Source organism: Siphateles boraxobius, unplaced genomic scaffold (assembly GCF_051911475.1).
Source record: "Siphateles boraxobius isolate OS27281-9 unplaced genomic scaffold, OSU_SipBor_1 6, whole genome shotgun sequence".
NCBI classification, from domain to species: domain Eukaryota; kingdom Metazoa; phylum Chordata; class Actinopteri; order Cypriniformes; family Leuciscidae; genus Siphateles; species Siphateles boraxobius.
The window spans coordinates 39,844,184-39,863,136 of record NW_027509186.1 but is presented as its reverse complement, the minus strand read 5'-3'; the positions used below and the strand labels follow the sequence as shown (position 1 = coordinate 39,863,136).

The 18,953-nt window shown below is 39.0% G+C and overlaps 2 protein-coding genes across 2 annotated transcripts in view; both read right to left on the bottom strand.

Moving 5' to 3' along the window:
- The window catches only part of LOC143715491 (uncharacterized), a 659,702-nt gene that overhangs the window by 279,818 nt on the left and 360,931 nt on the right, over positions 1–18,953 (bottom strand). The gene's annotated exons all lie outside the window — the stretch shown is intronic.
- LOC143715483 (uncharacterized) overlaps positions 1–18,953 on the bottom strand; it is a 349,601-nt gene that overhangs the window by 4,448 nt on the left and 326,200 nt on the right. Inside the window, exons 2-3 of the mRNA XM_077207317.1 lie at positions 11,370–11,475; positions 10,903–11,052 (exon numbers count right to left, since the gene is read on the bottom strand). Of these exons, the coding sequence (XP_077063432.1) occupies positions 10,903–11,052; positions 11,370–11,475 (256 nt within the window). The remainder of the gene's footprint in view (positions 1–10,902; positions 11,053–11,369; positions 11,476–18,953) is intronic.

Genomic DNA, 18,953 nt, shown 5'->3' with positions numbered 1-18,953 from the left:
CCATCTTGGCCCTCCTTTATTAATTCAAGTGGAGGTGACGTATTTCCTGTTCCAGAGTGGAGCTCCACTAGCCCACGGTCCGCAGCCAGACCCTTCTCATAATTTTAATACACTGTTTACAACTTTGCTAATCTGTTTCCCCAGGTAATCCCAGATCCTCAGCCCTGCTGTGAGACATCTTCTTGACCTGGTCTGACTAAGCCCTGACACATCTATTCTGCTGAAAAAATGAAAATGCCCTTTGTTTTTCACGGTTCATCAAAAAACCCTTTTAATGTTTTGCTATTCTGATTGGTGGAGCACATTTTCAGTCGCTATACATGTTGAAAATTGTCTTTACTAGATATCGCTGTCTATAGAAGCCTTTTATTAGGTTACCTTAACTAAAATGCCAATTAAAAACACAGGGCTATGCCTGGCCTTTCTCTTAATACATCCATGGTCTGGCCTGGCAGAGTTTACATGGGCAGGGTTTATTTTTTGTGTGCATAGTTTCAGACGGATCTATTTATTGTTGTTAATAAGATATGTTAAATGTTCTACCATTATATATATATTACTGCCATATATTACTACTAGAGCCTGCTTTGACCAAACAGTTGAAGTGTCATTTAGTTATAAAGATAGTCATGCTAAGATAATACATATTCAACTTTTATAAGAATAAATATATAATAATTAACTTTACTATTACTATTTCTGATATGTAAATATCAACCATTTATGTTTGGGGTTTAAAAGGATTCTAAGCATGTATACCATGATTTATCCAAACGTATGAGGTCAAACAACTACACTTAACCACTATAAAGTTGCCTTACAAACCTTCAACTTCCTGTACTGTCTTTTCTTCTTGCTGGCTCTCTCAATATTTATTTTGTTAGCATACTGCATGTAGCATTCTCTATGGTAGCCAACAAGAATTGGCACAACTCGAATGTGGCCGCCTGTGATTTCATATTTTTCCACAGCTTTTTGGGCGATTTGGCTTTCTTTTGTATTTAAATTCACTCACTCTAAAAACATTGTACTAACTTGATCCAACTTCATAGTGAAAGGATATGATGTTTGTTGATGTACAGCTAGTAACATGCACACAACACTCCATATCCAAGATAAAGTGCCAAAATCTAGATTACCCAAAATTAGATGGAATCAATAAAAAAAATAATTTTAAATACATAAATGTCAGCCCTCTGAAAAGTATGATCATGCATATGTATATAGTTATATATATATATATATATATATATATATATATATATATATATATATATATAAAACGTGTTTTGTTATATACAAATGTTTATTGATATATTTACTAAATGTATTAGTTTGACCTTTTAATTTGAATTACTGAAATACATTAACTTTGGCACATTATTCTAATTTTTCGAGTTTCACTTGTAAATATCTTACTTTCTATGGTAAATATAGGACTACAATATAACATTACCGCTATGTTATTTGATTACTCCCGCCCATTTCGGGGTCCAAGTCTGGCCGACTGCGATTGGTTAGTATTTTTAAGGACGTTAAAAACTACAATCCGATTGGTTCAGCTACTAGAGCTGTCCAGCGATTTGCCTAAGAAGATTGACGATCAAAACATACGTTTGTGAAAATATATGATCAAACCAAAATTGCCAACAAATTTTATTTGACTACATATAATGACTTAATATCGTACGTAAAAGAAGCGTATACTCTATTGATGGAGATCGATCAACAACACGAAAAACGCGTTCGGCCCACCGTATAATAGTGATTACACAGAGAAAGGGTCCACAATTCCAAATTAAGACCCACACCATCCAAAAACCCAGCTACATTTCTGATTTGACTCCCAGTCCGTGTAATGTAGTGTAGAGAACAAAACGGATTCAATGAAAACCGTAGCATTTTAAATTATGAATAATGTCCATGGCCCCCCTCCTGAAACCTGATGCCACCACAGGAAAAAAATCTCTAGATCCGCCACTGTCTAATTAGCCTACACAGGTCACAGTTATGGCTATAAACATACATTAACATCAAAATGAAAGCTAAACACATTTTAACGAAATTTCCACAGACTTAATCCACCAAAATTATATGCGGAGAATTTTTGCTTTAAAATGCGCGTTAATAAAAAAAAAAAAAAAAAAAAAAAAAAATCGAACTGTTGGCAGAAAAATGCATACATAAACTTGTTCCGGTTTTATTGGCACTTCCATAATTAATATAAACTCAAAACTTCACTTAATACAGCATATTTTCACACTTTAATGCAGAGACTTACCTGACTGACTTTCTCCAGTCACGTGCTGTTCTGACTGAGCGAGCGCGCCCGGTCCATTACAAATGACGTCACTCACAGAACGAACTCAAAATATTATTCATAAACAAAAATATAAATTTTCCCTCTGTCGTGCACAACAAAATAAATATTATATACATAAAGTAAAATACTGTTAAATATTTGAAGCATATAGTTAATTGTTTCAGAATTTGAACAGTTGCACACAAAAAAACACTCACAACACTATACAAATACATTATATTTGCACACACTTGCAACTTACTACAGCAGTTTTAATGGCATTTTATACCATCTTAAAATCAAGAAAACAACCAACTCTATTTGTCAATATGTTTAATATTTTACAGCTTTTATTATCTTCTACAGCGAATGACTCGTGTAGGCTACAATCAGGAAATAATAGTTAACATTGGAAATAAGTGCATTACATGAATATGTCTTATTCAAGCAGATTTTGCATAGGTTATCCAGTTAGAAACAATACAAATGATTATTGACAATAAATTAGGGGTGGGCAAAATCTCGATATTTAAGATATATCGAGATATTTTTTAAACACGATATGGATTTTGACACATCGTATCAATATATTGTTTTTATTTAATTCTGATTGCGCCACTTTGCTTGTTTGCCCTTCTCTATGTTGTGCTCGCGCCCGCGCCTCCTTGCTTTTGTTCGCCCTCCCCTCACGTGTTTTGTCTCATTCAACATGGCGGCGCCCGCAACCAGCCCGGAGGCTACAGAACTCGTCTAAAAAAAAGGACAACTGGCTCCATTATATGGATATACTTCAGTTCAGGAGCGGAGTGGGACCAAAAAATCTACCGGGAAATTTCGTAGACCACCGGCCTAGGGAGGTATTTTGTGTTAAAAAAAAAAAAAATTATATATTTTAAATAGATTAAGAAAGCCACCATTACTGGTCACATCTATGGTTAGATTGATTTGTTTAGATCCAGTGAAGTCGTGTCCCACCACATTTTCTCAGTATCGATATTGTCCCCCACCACTTTTTGAAAAATTGAGGCACGGATGTACTAATACAAATAAATAAAACATCTCCAATTAACTAGCAGAGCATTAATTTAGTTCGCTACTAAATAAGAGATCTAGCACTAAAATGTGTTTGTTTGTTTTTTAAATCAAGCTGAGCGCTCGTTGCCGCGGCGATCGGTTGTCATGGATACTCTCTTGTGGATTGCGGTGCACAGTCTTCACTCGGACGCGCGTTTCAATCTTTCGCTGTTGCGAAGACACTCTAACCCTAACCCTAACGGGGGCAGATTAGAACCCGTAACCTCTGACACGCTTGGCAAGTGATCTACCACAAGACCATTTAAGCACACTGAATTTGCAGATCGATGCATTTATTTACGGGTTGAGCAGAGAGGCTGCACAGTTTGACCAGTGGGCAGCGGCCGCACACCAGGCCCGCCGGATGGTGTTGCTATGAACTTGCAATGTATGACTATTATCAGACCCGCCCTCGCGGCCTCGAAACACTACCAGCCCACCGGGAAAAATCCTGACTCTCCCGATTGCCACTCCGCCCCTGCTTCGGTTTCAAGGCCTCAGACGAACAGCAGACAGATGTCTACTGCCGCGAATGCAGAAAATTGGTTCCAACCAAAGCTTCTCGCACCACGAACCTTTTCCACCATTTACAGACAAGGCACAAGCTCGCATACGAGGAGTGCACCAGACTAAGGACCCCGGCCACTAAACCCACTAGCTCTGGCAACACTCCAAACACTACACAGTAGAGGCCTGCGCGGGACACAATTTTCAGACCCGCTCCCGCCCGCTCCCGCAGTGTTCAGTCCCGCTCCCGCCCGCTCCCGCAAAGATTTGTCATTTTAGGTACCGCTCCCGCCCGCATCTGTGATATAATGTCCCGCTCCCGCCCGCACTTTCTGTCTGACGAAAGGTCTTGTGGAAAAAAATGCGTGCACACAAAATTCCTTACCAATACTTGGTAACATATTTATTGGTCCCATATTACGAACAGCATAATATTCACAACAGTACTTTATCTGAAGCACTAGAGGCGCTCTGTTTTCCTCGTCCATGCTGTCTATTTTGAACTTGAACTAGCTTGCGAATTCGAACTCGGAGCAGCGGGAAAGGAATTGTCTCTAAACAAGTGTGCGTGAGATTAGGCCCCGCCCTACCCGACAACATTCACAAGTTTAGGCTGCTTAAAACGTTTTTATTGCTGACAATCAGAATCTCCCTCACAACTACAAATTATGTACGCTACTTTAATCATTTATATATTTTACTTTATACTCATATTTCATTTGCGGGAGTGCAGCGTATCATCCCTCCCGCCCGCACCCGCAAGTGGATCTCATTATCCCGCCCGCTCCCGCAATGACCTTTAAAAATTTCTCCCGCGGGACTGCAGACCTCTACTACACAGATAACCAGGGCTGCCAACTCTCACGCATTGAGCGTGAGACACACGCAATTGACCCAAATCTCACGCTCTCACGCCACACCCCCGATTTCTCACGCTTAAGTGTCAACCCGGTAGGTAAAATGCCTGAAAGATGAGTTTATCTATATATCTACCTGTTGAGCCACTCGCGATCGACTAGTTATACCGCAAATTAGTTAAATATCCCGTAATCTAGAGTAAAGATATTGTGCTCCAAACCGCGCGCACGGCAGAGGTAAGCGAGCGAGAGACCTTGCGTGTGCAGACAACCCCCCCCCCCCCCCCCCCCCCCCCCCGTTGGAGTAGTCTCACGCCAAGCTAAACCCAAAAGTTGGCAGCCCTGGATAACACTCCACAACTCTTTAACGCGGAGTGTAGAATATGAAAGAAAGAGCGCAAGGTGGTGTAGCATCACAGAGTCCGTGGCATTTCATATAGCGGTGGACATGGCACCCATTTTTGTCGTTGAACAACGTGGCTTTATACGCATGCTAAAAACACTTGATCCAAGATACAGTTTACCTAGTCGGCATTACTTTGCGAGATAAGTACTCTCGCGACTGTACACTACGGAGAGAGAGCGGCTTGCTGCTGAATTGGAGAAGGTTACTTACTATTCCCTGACTACAGACATGTGGAGAAGCAGGACATGCAAGCCTTACATGTGCGTCACTATACATTATATTTTGGACTGGAAGATTAAAAGCGCATGGCTTCAAACACTTATTTCCCACAATATCACATGGGTGAAAATACCGCAGAGGCCCACATAACAACAACCTGGATGTTAAATCCAAATGGACCCGTGGCCATTACCACTGACAATGGAGCGAATATCGTCTGCACAGTCTAAAACAACAACTGGATGCAATCCATGCAATGTTTTGGTCACAGACTACATTTGGCGATTGGGGAGTGCAGACCTGGGTGTTATACTAGACCGCAACTTGTCTTTCGAAAATAATATTTCATATGTTACAAGAACAGCCTTTTTCCACCTTAGAAACATTGCTAAGCTACGTAACATGCTATCTGTTTCTGATGCAGAAAAGTTAGTTCATGCATTCATGACCTCGAGACTAGATTACTGTAATGCTTTATTAGCTGGTTGTCCTGCATCCTCAATAAACAAGCTACAGTTAGTGCAAAATGCAGCCGCTAGAGTTCTTACTAGGTCAAGAAAATATGATCATATAACACCAATTTTATCATCTCTACACTGGTTACCTATTAAGTTCCGTATCAATTACAAACTATTTCTACTGACCTATAAAGGTCCTTTCACACTGGACGCGATTTTGACGCACGAATAATTTGCGCGATGGTTTTATTTTTTGATCAGCTGTTTGTGTAATGAGTGCTTCCACACCAAACGCGAATGTGCTGAGGCGAAAAAACTACTTTTATTTTTTTCGCTTCGATGTCAATTTTTTTTACTTTTGCGGCGACAGAAAAGGCTTCATTCAGCCAATCACATACAAGTAAACAAAGGTAAAGCTTGTTGACGCTTTGGCCGCTCTGACGTAGCAGCATTATGTGCGAGAGAAGAGAAGTCACAACATGAAATGTAAACTAAAAACAAGCAATACAATGAAACTAGAAACCTTTTATAATGACAGCATTTTTATATTGCCTATTCCGCATCTCAACGCACGCATACCCTATCATTTATGACATTACCTTTTGCTTATAGGGATCAGTTACAAAAGAACGAGGCATGGGATAAAATAGCTGGGATAATTGGTGTATCCAGTGAGTTGATGAAGTGCGTGCTGATGATTTATAATATTTTTGACTAGGAGGGAAATAATTGATTTGGAATATTTTCAACATTCATGGTTGTGTGTTTCATATTATTTTTGCATGCATGTATAGCCCACAGACCAGAGCATGCGAGTAAAGCGGAGTGGGGTGATGCTTAAATATAAGTTAAAAAACTTAAACATTTGTTTCATATGTATGTTTAAATAATATAATGTTATTTTTTTATTTTCATCTATGTTGATTAGCTATATGAAAAGGGAACCACATGAGATGAGTAAGATAGGATAAGATGCCCAATATATCGAAAACATTTGGAATGGGTCAGACATAATTTTGGCCTCTTTTTAAGTTTTGTTTTGTAGGAAGCCTTTCTTTAAAGTGAATTTCGTTTTGTATAAATTGTATCATAATTTTAATCAATGTTTCATCAACAAATTGCCTGGATTAATAAATAAGAAGAAAAGATAGTAGACAATATAATTAGGACACGGAGGAGCCGACACGTGAACTGGAGCGCGTCTCATAGCCTACCGAAAACTGACAGAAAACACTAGTTTATTAATAAACAATTCAAATGTTTAATGCATAATCCTTACTTTGGCCGGTTCTTTGTGGCAAAGTTTTAGCTCCTTTACAAGATTAGCATACTGCCCTTCAGACTCTCTGTTCTTTAAGATTGGGTGCACACAAAACCTTCTTTTCTGTCTTTTAAATAAAATGAAAAGCTCGTCTTCACAGGATGATGATGATAATGATGAAGTGTCCATGTTTTCTCAGCTGTCGGCGCGAAAGTTTTGGAATGTTGAAGCTCTGAAAGTCGCAAATTCGCGTCGCGGCTGATGTGAATGGTTTTGACGCGAACTATTCGCTTTTCCGTTTCGCTTCTTCGTTACGCGTCCGTTGTGAAAGGGCCTTAAAGCCCTAAATGGTTTAGCTCCTGTGTATTTAATGGACCTTCTATCGCCCTACACCGTGTCCTAACTACACGCGACGCGATAAAATTCCAGCGACAACAAGTGTGTCTGTCCACACTAGACGCGACGCGACTGTGAGAGGCCACACGTCAATCAAAAATCACAGCCATTCAGAACAGCGTGTGGGCGCCTCTCTGTGAAAGCGCACTGCTGGCCCGCACTCGCATTGGAAATGGGTAAGGACATAATCAAATCAAGAAATAACATTATTAAAAATCAAAACATTAACAAAATATACTCATTGACTAATTTTGTTATGAAGTACAGTTGTATGTTTGCATAGAATTCAGTTTGAACGCTATATGATATTCTTTCAAAATCTGAGGTAAATTATCCATTATCGCTTGTGGCACAATGACCTATTTTTAACTAAAAACAAATAATGTGTACTCATAACCAGTGTAATTTCTTCATATGACAATCAGTTTATTCGATCTTGTTCATAGGGAAATTCAATGAGATCTCTGTGTGGGCGGATCTGTCAGTTGCGACGTCGCAGAAATAGGAACCGTTTCTAAATTAGAAACTTCTTGTGTCGCTGTCGCGTCTGGTTAGGACAAAAACTCTGATTAACATGGAAAATATACCTTTTATCGCGTGTCGCGGCGTCGCGTCGCGTGTAGTTAGGACACGGTGCTACAATCCATCGCGTTCTTCAAGATCACTAAATTCGAGGCTTCTGGTCATTCCTAGGATATCTAAGTCCACTAAAGGAGGGAGGGCGTTCTCGCATTTAGCTCCTAAACTCTGGAATAGCCTTCCTGATATTGTTCCAGGCTCAGACTCGCTGTCCCAGTTTAAAACTAGATTAAAGATGCATCTCTTTATTTTTTATTTTTTTTTATTTAATTTTTTTTATTAAGTTTTCTGCAGACATCTAAAGGGTGTTACAAACAACAGATGTAAAATGAAACAAGGTGTCTGAAAGAGAGAGAAAAGAAAGAAATCAACAGAACAGTTCCGCACATCAATATAGACCCCACCAATCAACCCCCCCCCCCCCCCCCACCCCTAAGGCCACTCATAGCTCTCATGTAAATAATTTTTTTTTTAAAGTAAAAAATTATAATAATAATAAAATTGAAAAAAATGTATATATATATATATATATATATAATAAAAATAATAAAATAAATAAATAAAAATAAATACGCATACAAAAGTTGTTATTATAAGACAGTAAACAAAAGAAGAAAAGTCTCCCCCCTCTCCACAGAAGTCTAATCAGGAGGTCCTGACTTCACGATAAGGCCTTCAATCACAGCAAAAACGTCAGTGTTATTTCAACTCCCATAGTGTTAAATTTAACACTTTCACAGAGTTTATATAATTCTCACCCATCCAGAGTTAAATTAACACTTTGGATAGTGATAATATTTTAACTCCATAATAGTGTTAAAAATGTAACACTCAAGGGTGTTATTTCTTAACACATTTATTAGAAATTTTTACACTACACTTGTGTTATTCCTTGGTGTTAATTCCTAACATTGTCACACTTTAATAGTATTTTTAACTCTTAATCGTGTTACTCCCTTACTCTTAAAAGTGTTAATTTAAATCATTCTGTGTTATTATAATAACACTAGTGTATTCAAGATAGTTGTTACAATGCTCTGAAAATGCCTTTACACTATAGGAAAAAATAAACGTACAAAGAATTCAACTTTTTTTTTTAATAAAGGCAAAATATCCAAGCACCATACAATTGAACTCTATATGCACAGAGAAAATAATGGTACAATGTAAAGGCTATCATCTTTACCATAAGCACTTTGTAAGTCAAAAGGCTTATACATTTGAAGAGAGTCTGCTTTCATCACATCCGTTTCATCACTTTCAAACACATTGTAGGCATGAAAGTGCTCATTAAGTGCTCTTCATCTTCTGAAATACACTTGCTTCATCGGGAGAGTGAACAAGAAATGAAATGGCCTCCCTGCAGGCATCTCCATCTAGTTGCTCAGGCAGTGTGTTTGATGATCTTTGGCGCTTTGGTCCTTGTGGTTGATACACCGAGGCTTCCTTGACTGGCCGTTTTCCTGCAGTCCTGGAAATGGTTTTGAGGCGCCATGCTAAATATCCAGTGCCCTTTTCCCCATCATAGAAATGCTCCTGTTACATTTAAATGAATAAACACAAATAAATCACAAAATGATCTTACAGAAAGTGCAGATGCAGCATTGTGAAACAAAAGAACAATTACTTATTTAATAGATTTTCTTTTTTCAAATTAATTTGCAATATCCTTATAACCCAAGTAATTTCAAATCAGGGCACTATTATCAATATTGTTGTTGAATTATCAAATCTTTTCACTTTTATAAGCAACTGTAATTACTTTATAATGAAAACTACAACACCAAAGCCCTTTTCTGTAAATTGGGTGCTGTGTTTTCTTAAGGTTTTAAACTTACATAGCCATTTGGAGAAAAAGGATCCTTCAGTGAGGGAAAGAGAGTAATAGTTCCCAGGGCATACTTCTCCTTCTGCTGACGGGAAGGAAACCTGCTATAGAGTGAAGAAAGTCAATCTTTAATAATTCCTCTTTATATAGTACAATAAACATTAGTTATATCATAACAAGATTACATCCTTTTTTTTTAAATTCCTTTGTAATAAAAACCTTTTTAAATCTTACACATGTCTCTCAGTCATATCACTCGCCAATAGGTTGACAAGCTGTCTCCGAGTGCGGTGCATTAGTGAATTTTCTGACTTGTACTCTTCAAGAATATCCTCTCCTCCAGGCTTCTTAAGCAAGGCCTTTTCTACCATCTACTCACATAACAGGAAAATGAAATTTAAGTTTTAGTGTTCAATTCTTTCTATTAAATAAAATCAGAAAAAAACATAGCACAACATGTCTGTATGGTAAAAATCTAGGAAGGGGCAAAGTAATAACATTTTCTTTGATAAAGAGTTTGGAACCAAATGCTTCAATTGTTGATAATCTTAATTTAGCATGACACCTTAATTTGATTTACCATCAATTATAAGAAGTTTTCAGCTCTCAATTACCTCCTTTGCCGCCTCTGACACAGAAGCCTTTGTTGCAGAACTGCTCATGTGTTCTTTGCTGGATATATTTCTGCTTGTTGTGGGAATACTCAGTTCTCTACGGTCACTGTCACTTGAAAAAAGGGATGTGGTATCCGTGAGGGAAGATGGTGCTGAAGATGGTGGTAAAGGAGAAAATTCTTTAAAAAGAGAGAATTTGATTAACTTAACTTTTTGTGGCTTTACCCATTTTAGTATAAACATTTTAAGTTACCCTAAAGTATTTGGATGATATTTTTAGTAATCAGTAACAAACTTGTTCCATCATTGCCCACTGCCTTGTTCGTTCCATAACTAAAGGTCAATGTCAGCTGCATCAAAGAGCCCCATCCATAAACACAGGTTTTCTTAATGACACCTACCTTCATCTGAAATGCTGTACTGACGTACTGTCAGGCACATGTCTGGATTGGCCTCCAACAGCTCTAGAAGAATGTCTTCCTCTACTGCTGTGTCAGTTTCATCAAAAATGTAAAGTTGAGCCTCATCAGGAAGCCCAAACTTGTTTTTGACTATAAAAAGAGAGAATGTAACAAGATAAAGTCACCTGGAGCAAGTTTTAAATCATCCTACTTAACTATTTCCTTGACTTGTAAATGTTAAAGGATCTGCAGCAAAAGTATACTGCCATGTACTAACTAATGTTGATGATTACACTATGAACTGTCAAAAGTAAAGCCCTGCAATTAAAATAAAATGACAACATTTTAATAAACTGTTAAATACAGCCAAAAGTATTTAAATAGGTCAGCCACAGATAATCATGTACTGTGATTTGTTGCAAAAGTGGCTACATATTTTGTTTGGCCTTTAAAGGATGGCTATTTACCTTCCCTGGTGAATTCCGAATAGGTGAAGCCTGAGTGCAATTTGATGTACTTCTTGACACTACGGTATTTCACCTTCAGCAACATAGTAACATCCTGAAACTGCACCTAGTGGAGAAAAAGTGAGAAGTGGTTCAATCTTAACTGCAAGGATATATGTTAGTTTATGTTTAAGTGGCAAACAAGCAGTGAAAATTGCTATTATAATATGCAATGAAACAAATTAAAAAAATATTCTGGTTTGACACATGATGCCCTGGCAACTTTTTTGAACTTCATTCAGAAACCAAGCATTATTAAAAGTTGTTTCCTTGTCATTTTGCGAACAGACCTGATTTTATTTTTCATCTGGATCATGATGTTGCGGCTTCGGCATACGTTTTACCCATTTAAGAAAGTAAATCACGGCAGAATTAGTTTATTTTGGGTTCATGATTACCACTTGCATGCATCCACCATAGCCCAAAACTCTATTTAGAGAACAAACATTTTAAAAGTTGTTTGCTTGTTGTCTTGCGGATGGACCTGATATAGGCTACCGTAGTTCGAATTCAAACGTTTTACAAATCTTCATCACGATGTTTGTATTTCGGCTTAGTTTTATCAGTTTATTGCAATTAAAAAAACAGTTAAATCTGAACCTCAAATAACGTTGGCGCTGGAAGCAGCACAAATGTTGGCGCCGACGAAAAATTTTAATTTTCCCTGCACGCAGACATGCAACGCATTTTGAACCTAACGACGACGCCACATAAAATGACTTTGATTAAACGTTACTATAAGCACACTGAACATACAGTGGTTTTCTTAAATGTAACGTTACAAACACTGTTAAGCACAAGTTGTTAACGTTATATTAAAACGCGCTGGCGTAATTTTACAGTTTTTCAGTTGCTGAACTAGCCTAATTTGACTGTCGATTTGCAAACGTTAAGACTAACATTCTATAAAATGATAAATGTGGTTCTCACCCTTCTAACCGAATATTCCTAACAGAAATGTCCTCTCACACACGTTCTCTCACACAATGTTCTCTCTACCATCACCTAACATTAATTTAAAAAAATAAACCGACGACAACCCCCACCATACGTTAACTTAATCCACACGTTTGCAAATCGACTGCATCACACTCCACTTAACGTTAAAACATGGTTTAAATACCGACTAACGTTAACAGCCTTTATAAGTTGATAAATGTGGTACCTTTTAAGCCGAATATCCCAATCGGTAGGTGTAGTGAAGAGACGAGTGATTCTCCCGCTCGTCAATGAGCGCGAAAAAACCGGATGTGGAAAGTAACTCAAAATTAGTGTATGCTCCTGACTCCTTGAAATGACGCCCCCCACAGAGCTTTTTCAGCACTGCAAGTGTTAAAATAACACACAAATCAACACCCATTCACTCGGAATAATTTACACTGGGAATTTAACTCAAATTAACACTACAGATTTTGCTGTGTAGTCAGTACAGGGCTCCAAGTTTTATGAAATGATCTCAGCGAACCTTTAAGAGAGTGTCTAATTTTTTCAAGGTGGATGCATTGCAATACCTCTCTTATCCAATCATCATGTGATGGAGGAGAAGAATGCTTCCATTTAAGGAGGATGGCACGCCTGGCTAGCAAAGTAGTAAAGGCAATGACGCAGTGCGCTGTAGCTGGTATACCTCTGATTGGGGAAAGGCCGAACAGGACAGTTAAGGAATTAGGGATAAAAGTGTAATTGAGAGCCTGTGAGAGAGTTCTGAAAATGTCGGACCAATAGTCTGATAGCACCGGGCATGACCAGAACATGTGAAGATGATCGACTGGGGATGGTCTGCATCTGTTACAGGCACCACTTTACATTGTATTAGGGCATGTCTAGCACAAATAGATGAAGAGTGAACTAAACTGAGGATGTTTTTCCACTGGTCATCGGAAATGTCAATGCCCAAATCTTGCTTCCAAATCTTAGCTTAAGGGAGTTAATCGGAGAAGGGGTTAAGGAGTATATTTTACCATCAATTATTGAAATCGATCGTCTTTGACCAGAGTCGAAGGTGAGAATTGAGTCAATTTCTGATTCGGGTGGACGATTGGGAAAATGGGGAAATAACTTTTGAATAAAGTGCCTCACTTGAAAAAAAAACGAAAAAGATGACTATTAGGAAGGTTAAATTTAGCTGATAAAGAAGAGAAAGAGGAGAAGACTTCATTTTCATACAAGTAGTTTAGAGTAGAGAGACCCTTAGCTGCCCAAATATCAAAGAAGCTGTCTGCAAGAGACGGGGAAAATAAGTGATTATTTGAAATTGGTATATGAATCGATGCTCTATGTAGACCAAATTGTTTCCTGAATTGATGCCAAATCTTAATAGTATTAATAACTATTGGATTGCTCGAGATTTTGTGTACCCCTGGGAGCAGATGTTAGAAAGTAAATAACGAGAGGAAGATATCTCTATATGCACCCAGGGCAGACTAGAGGGCACAACTTTTAAGGCCAACCCAATATAGTAATTTAAGAATGTTACATGCCCAAAAGTAGTATCGAAAATTTGGCAGGGCTAAACCCCCTTCAGATTTGGGAAGCTGAAGAACTGACTTCCTGCGAGCCGGTTTGTTATTCCAAAGGAATCCATTCAATTGCTGATCTAAATTAGTGAAAAAGGATTTATTAATGCAAACTGGAAGATGTTGGAAAAGATACAAAAACTTCGGCAGGATAACCATTTTAATAAGGTTTGCACGACCTATTTCAGAAAGGGAAAGGGAACTCCACTTAGCCATCTCTGACTTACATTTTTCAAAAAGTGGTGTAAAGTTCTTAAGAAACAAGTCTTTGAGCGAACCGATGATAAATATCCCCAGATATTTAAACCCATCCAAGGCTAACTTAAAGGGGAATGAAGAAAGAGGAAGAAATTTAGCCAATTGGTTAACAAAAAATAACTCGCTTTTTTGAAGGTTTAACTTGTACCCTGATAGGCAGCCAAACTGTTCTAGAACAGATAATATAGGGGGGAAAGAAGCTATGGGGTCGGAGACGTATAATAACAAATCGTCTGCATAGAGGGAAAGTTTATGGACCAAGCCATGGCGTGTGATGCCTTTAAATGCATCATGACTTCGAAGCCTGATGGCCAACGGCTCAATAGCTATATTAAATAACAAAGGCGAGAGCGGGCAGCCTTGACGTGTCCCCCGCTGAACTAAAAAGGGTGGCGATCGAACACCGTTGGTACACACCGATGCAGACGGGAGAGCATACAAAAGCCGTATCCAAGAAATGAGTTTAGAGTCAAACCCGAATTTTCCTAACACAGAGAACAGGTAGTCCCACTCGACCCTATCGAAAGCTTTCTCCGCATCCAATGAAACTATGACTTCAGGGGTATTAGATGGGGGAGAGAAAATAATGTCAAGTAGTCTCCGAGTATTGAAGAAGGAATGCCTATCCAATGTAAACCCTGTTTTATCTAATGAAATTATGGATGGCATTACATTTTGGAGGCGGAGAGACAGAATTTTGGCTAGTATCTTGCAGTCTACATTTAACAGAGAAATCGGTCTGTAGCTACCGCAAGAAGTGGGGTCCCTGTCTTTCTTCAAGAGCAAGGATATAGAAGCCATATACAGCGTCGATGGGAGTTGGCCTTCTTGAAATGAATTATTGTACATCCTCACTAAAATTGGTACTAATAAATTAGAATATGCCTTGTAGAATTCAACTGTAAACCCATCGGGGCCTGGGGATTTCTTATTTTGCATCGAGTTAATCGCTTCTTTGACTTCTTGGGGGGAAATGGGGCTGCCCAATTTCTTAGCCCAATCTTCATCAATTCTAGGAAATATTAAAGAATCTAAGGGATTGGGGGACAATATCGAAGCTGAAGACTGCTCAGTGGTATAAAGGTTAATGTAAAAGTCTAAAAAAACTCTGTTGATTTCAGCTGGGTCTGAAGTAAGATTACCACGAGGGGACATAACTCTTGGAATTAGTCTAGAGGCACTGGCCGCACGGGCCTGTTGGGCTAGTAGTCTACCCGCCTTATCGCCATGTTCGAAAAAACGTTGCTTGGATTGCTGCAGTTGTCTCTCTACAATATGAGTCATCAGGCAATCATATTGTGATTGTAGCAGAAGTCGTTTTTTGTAAAGAGCAGGTGAGGGAGAGACGGTGTAAGTTTCATCAAGATTGAGGAGTTTGTCTAAGATATCCTGCCTTTTAGTCCTTTCAGCCTTACGCATGTACGAAGTGAAGGAAATAATCTGACCTCGAACAAAGGCTTTAAGGGCTTCCCATAAGAATCCACTGTTGACCTCAGGGGTATCATTGAATTCAATGTAATTACTAATTTGAGTGGCCACAAAGTTCTCAAACTCATGTTGCGCCAATAAATGGGAACTAAATTTCCAAAGTGATGGGGAGATAGCACTAAGAGGAAGATTAATATCAAGTGAGGTGGGGGCATGGTCCGAAACAACTATGGGGTGATAGCCACTAGCGGTAACCAGATGGAACCAATTATTATCAATCAGGAAAAAGTCAATCCGGGAAAAGGTTTGGTGTGGCGGAGAAAAAAAAGAGAAAACTTTACTCTGGGGATTTTTAAACCTCCAGGGGTCCAATTAAAGCAATTAAAAACTACTTTAGCAGAATTAGATAGATTAATTTGCTTGGAAGACGACCTGTCGAGAATTGTGTCTTGCACTAGGTTAAAGTCGCCTCTTATCAGTATATGATGATTATCGCTATTTGGGATTTTAGCAAAGACGTTGATGAAGAATTGGGCATCGTCCCAGTAGGGAGTATAAATAGAGACTAGGACTACTGAAAGGTTCTGTAACAAGCCTGATACTATGACATAACGGCCATTGACATCCTCAATAATATGTGCTGGCTCAAACAATATATTCTTGGCAATAATAATAGCAGCCCCCCTAGCTTTGGCCGAGAATTTCGAGTGAAACACATGACTCATCCAAGGCTTTTTGATTCTTTGGATATCTGATGTTTTAAGATGCGTTTCCTGTAAAAATATAATATCCCCCTTCAAATGTTTCAGCTGCATCATTACCTTACCAATCTTAATGGCCTTATTCATTCCTTTGGTGTTCCATGAAATCAGGCGCACACCTTTACTCATTCTTGACGTATCAATAGCCATCTAGAACGATGCATATTGTAGTAACTGGAACTGCATGGCCTTCTGCAACGGGGAGAGAGAGGAAAAGGAGACAGAAAAAAAAAAAAAAAAATTCTTATTTGTGACCTCATCAGAAACATTCCCCCAAAACACGAACATTGTCCGAGCAACACGGCTCAACGCTTTACAGCGATACAAGACTTCCACCGTCTCATTCCCACCACCTTTGAATGTCAAGCCCCCCTTTTGTAATGAAAATTTAAAGTGAACAACGAATGGATCACAGTCCAACCCAGTCATATATATTCGAATAGGCACATACTATAAGCGCCACTACTATAAGCATCACTGCAAATTCTTACGAGCAAAGAATAAGCGTGATGCAATAGAAGGCGCAAAACACAAATCCATTTAGGATAACACTAGTATTTATTCCAGCCTGTGATTTAAGAACCAAACAAAATGAATCCAAAGAAAACAAGTGTAATAACCAAGTACTGCCTGTCATACAATGTGCATCACACACAAACTGTAGGCACTACAGCTGTAAAACTAGTCTCACAGGCACTGGGTGTGTAGCTTAAAAAAAAAAAAAAAAAAAAAACACACTCACAGACACCTTAGTCTGTGTCTAATGGACTGACCAAAAAAAATTGTTAAAACAAAATGTGTATAATAACCACAAGCACCAGGCCTAACGCAGGGAAAAGAGAAAAATGAATAAATAAATTAACAAATAATAATAATAATTTGGTACGCCTGTAAGTGTACATTGATCTACATGAACTAAATCACTGAACTAAGTGGACACAAGGGTGTATACAAAACAATGCCTCCATAATGCTAAATAAAAGACATCTAACGTTATAGATCTAGAGTAACCACTTTCATATATAACAACCAAACATTATGTATAATACGCACATCTCAGTGTGAAAATCCAAGCATTTAACGAATACCGCTTCTTGAGTCAGTCGATCCAGCCCTGAGTTACTCCAAAAGTCAACTTCGAGTTTAGACCACTGCAGGACGAATAGATGCGATGTAGTCCTTGGCTTCAGTGACTGATGCAAATCTTCTCCTATCACCATCCCTCGTTACGTTAGTAAGCCTAGCCGGAAACAACAGCGCTGGTTTTAAGCCGAGATTGTACAGTTCAGATAGCACCTCTCTGTACTTGGAGCGTTGTTCCATCACCTCCGGCGCATAGTCTTCGTAAATGGAAATAGGTGTGCCGCGGTAATTAAGCTTTCCCCTCTTCGCTCTGGCCTCACGGATGATCTTTTCCTTTTGTTGGAATTTATGTAGCCGAATGATAACAGGTCTGGGCCTCTGCCCCGGCCTCGGTTTATCAGCCAGCGACCGGTGTGCTCTATCACATTCCGGCGGGGATTCCAGTACTCCGTCCCCAAATACTTCCGCAAGTAGTTCTGAGAAGAAGATAGATGGTCGGGGCCCTTCAATGGATTCGGGTAGTCCAATAATTCTTATGTTATTACGCCGGCTACGTGACTCGAGATCCACGACTTTGGATAGCAATTTAGCGTTGCTCTCTGTTAGGGTAGCACAAGTCGTTTCCAAGGCTTGCACGCGCTCATACTGTGCATTAACGTGTGTCTCGAGCGAAGCTATCTTCGAAGCGTGGTCCGTCACGGCAGCTTGAATTTGGTCTAGCTTTACCTCGAGTCTTGAAACGGCAGTATTAAAGTCTGCAGATAGAGCGACCCGGTGTTCCTCAAGAAGGCTAGCGATGGCTGCCATGTTAACCTCTTTGCCGTCGTCTCCACTCGCCTCGGCTTTCTGATCCTTTCTGCTTTGTTTTGTAGTTTTAGCTGCCATAATTTGATGCCAATATGTATATGCAACACAGATATTGCCCCCTTGGTAGTGAAATAGCAGAAATAGTAGGGTTTTAAAACTATTGTGGACAAAAAAAAGTGGGAGCGAGACTTAACGCGTTTCTACGTGTGTGTGTGTTTGTGTGTACATGTAGGTTAGTCTGCTTGGGACTGCCTGGGTGTGAAATGTTTGGTTGAGTGGAAGGGGGTGTGGCAAATAATCTGGTCTTTTTAAAAAAACAGTGTATTGCAGAATAATTAAAAAGTACAATGTCAAAATAATAACTTTATTACAAATTAAAAAGAAACTATACATTACAAACAAAATTAAGAGATAATTCATGGCTTGAGCTATTAAACTACATTTAAAAACAATTTATTTTATTTTTTACAGGTCATGGAATGCAAGACCCTCGTATCACACGGGCCATTGCTCTATGTAAGAAAACTGTGAGCGCATTCTCCTACAGCTGGAAAAAGCGGAGGGAGCTGGCCGAAGTCCAGGCACAGATGAATTTACCAGCTCATCAGCTCAGTACGGAGTCGACCACACGGTGGGGATCACGTCTACAAATGGTAGAACGCGTCCTTGAGCAGGAAAGGGCTCTTGCCAAA